Here is a 2,110-nt window from a genome sequence, read left to right as displayed (position 1 = left end):
TGATCGTAAAATGTTGAGTTGCTTTGGGCGACCTCCAAACTGTCAGCAAGGACTTTGGATTATAATAAGTATTTATGAGAAAAAATGAATATTCATAATGGCATGCACAAAACAAACAAAGGAAACAAATTCAACTTGTGACACATCGGGTGTGCACATAACGCGAAGAAGGAAAATCGTGCAAAAATGTAATTTGGGATTTCAATGTTGAGAAGGATCGAATCATGATGAACGCAAATGAAATATTTCAGCGTGTGAAGTTGATTAAATCGGCAAGTTCGATTGTGGAAAAACACGACATTCAATAATTTGATATTTTTACTTGGAAACGATTGTGACTATAATCAACGTTCACAAAATAATCAATCAAATCAAAAGAATGTTGAAGCGGCTTGTTTCATTTTTTTTAATAAACATTTTCATATATAAGTCGAAACGAAAAAAGTAAACGTGAGCATTCGTGTTCATATTTTCTTTTTTGGGACTTTTATTTTCTAGTGGAGTCACACGAGACGTGTCAATAAATATTCATTCATTCATTTATTATCATTTATTACAAAAATACACAAAGTGTGTGGGAGCAAACCCGAACGAAAAGAGCGTCAGTCCGTGCACTGGGGAAAACAAGGCCTTCATTTGGTCACGTCCATCGGTTGCGCGTGATTCAAAAGTCGTGAAAAGATGCAATTTGCACGTTTTCCTGGAAAACGTTGACAGAATGTTGAAGACGTTTGAATCAAGTGCAAGCGGCAGGAGACTTGGAAGTGAAATTGGCTGGACTGGACTGTACATGTCTCCAGGAGACCGGCAGATTCCTGCCCGGAGGACAAGCAGTTCGTGAGGGGGCGAGGGTGGATCCCGGGTGCGTCACTTGGACTCTCCCGCCTGCAGACGTGGGACCGCGCACATGCTGCACGGGCAAGGCATCCCGGTGGCGACCCCCCAGTGCTGGAAGGCCGCCCCCAGCGGGCCCGGGCCGGGCGCTGGGGCCTTCAGGAGTCCGTGTATTGGGGCCCTGGCGGAGGGCGGCGGAGGCGGTGGCGGCGGCGGAGGGGGCGGCAGCAGCGGGTGGTGCACCCCGTGCGGCCCGGCGGCAGCCACCGCAGCCGCCACGGCGGCAGGGTGCGGGTGCGTCATGGAAGCGTGGAAGCCGGCGTGGTGCGCGGCCCCTCCCCCGCCTCCCGACCCCGCTGCCCCTGCTCCCCCGCCGCCGTAAATGTCCGCCAACAGGCGCTTCATCTCCTCCAGCGAGGAGCTGAGCATGAGGATGTAGTTCCTGGCCAGGAGCAAGGTGGCGATTTTGGAGAGTTTGCGCACGGACGGCCCGTGCGCGTAGGGCATGACCTCGCGCAGGCCGTCCATGGCCACGTTCAGGTCGTGCATGCGCTTGCGCTCGCGACTGTTGATCTTCAGGCGGATGGACTGAAGCTCGTTCTCGGACAGCAACTTGCGCTCCTTTTTGGAGGCCGCGCGCGCCGCCGCCGACGCCGTCGCGGAGAGCGCGTCCTCGTCGTCGTCGTCGTCGTCGTCGTGCAGGTGCTGATGATGGCGCGCGTGGTGGTGGTGGTGGTGCGGGTAGGCCCCCCCGGCGTGGGGACGGTGCGTGGGGGAGTCGGCCTGCGTGGACGACACGGCGCCCGGGAAGCCGTGCGCGTGCGCGGAGCGGCGCAGCGTGGACAGAAACACGTCGTCGGTGTCCGGCGACGACACGCGGCTCGCGTCCGACTCCATCGTGCACGCGCACCTGCGGCACAGCAGCGACACGACAGGCCGTCAAACTTTTTTTAAATTGTTGTCAGAAGGTGCTCAGCTCCGCACCAAAAAATGTGATCACGTAATTCGTGTGTAATTACACGAATATTGCTCATAATCGATTGAGTGTCAATGTTGCGCAAACAATGAAAAGACTGCGCGTTGGATATTGATCTCCCCTGACTTTTTGGTGTTTCAAACGTTTAAAAAAAAAATACATTTTTCCCACATAATGCGTTTAATGCGGTAGAAAGTGCGGCAAAAGTGAAGTCCCGTCAATATTTTGTGATGCGTGCATCCGGAAAGTATTCACAGAGCTTCGCTTTTCCGATTTTGAGAAGATCGAAATAAAAACAAG

At 53.0% G+C, this 2,110-nt stretch overlaps 1 protein-coding gene across 1 annotated transcript; it reads right to left on the bottom strand.

Moving 5' to 3' along the window:
- Window positions 1–867: 867 nt before the first annotated feature.
- olig2 (oligodendrocyte lineage transcription factor 2) lies at window positions 868–1,731 on the bottom strand. Its single transcript, XM_061842254.1, has one exon. The coding sequence runs from the start codon at window positions 1,729–1,731 to the stop codon at window positions 868–870; it is 864 nt and encodes a 287-aa protein (XP_061698238.1).
- Window positions 1,732–2,110: the final 379 nt, after the last annotated feature.

This window comes from Syngnathoides biaculeatus, chromosome 14 (assembly GCF_019802595.1).
Source record: "Syngnathoides biaculeatus isolate LvHL_M chromosome 14, ASM1980259v1, whole genome shotgun sequence".
Taxonomy (NCBI): Eukaryota; Metazoa; Chordata; class Actinopteri; order Syngnathiformes; family Syngnathidae; genus Syngnathoides; species Syngnathoides biaculeatus.
Note: the sequence above shows the minus strand (reverse complement) of the source record. Positions and strands in the feature narration are given on the sequence as shown.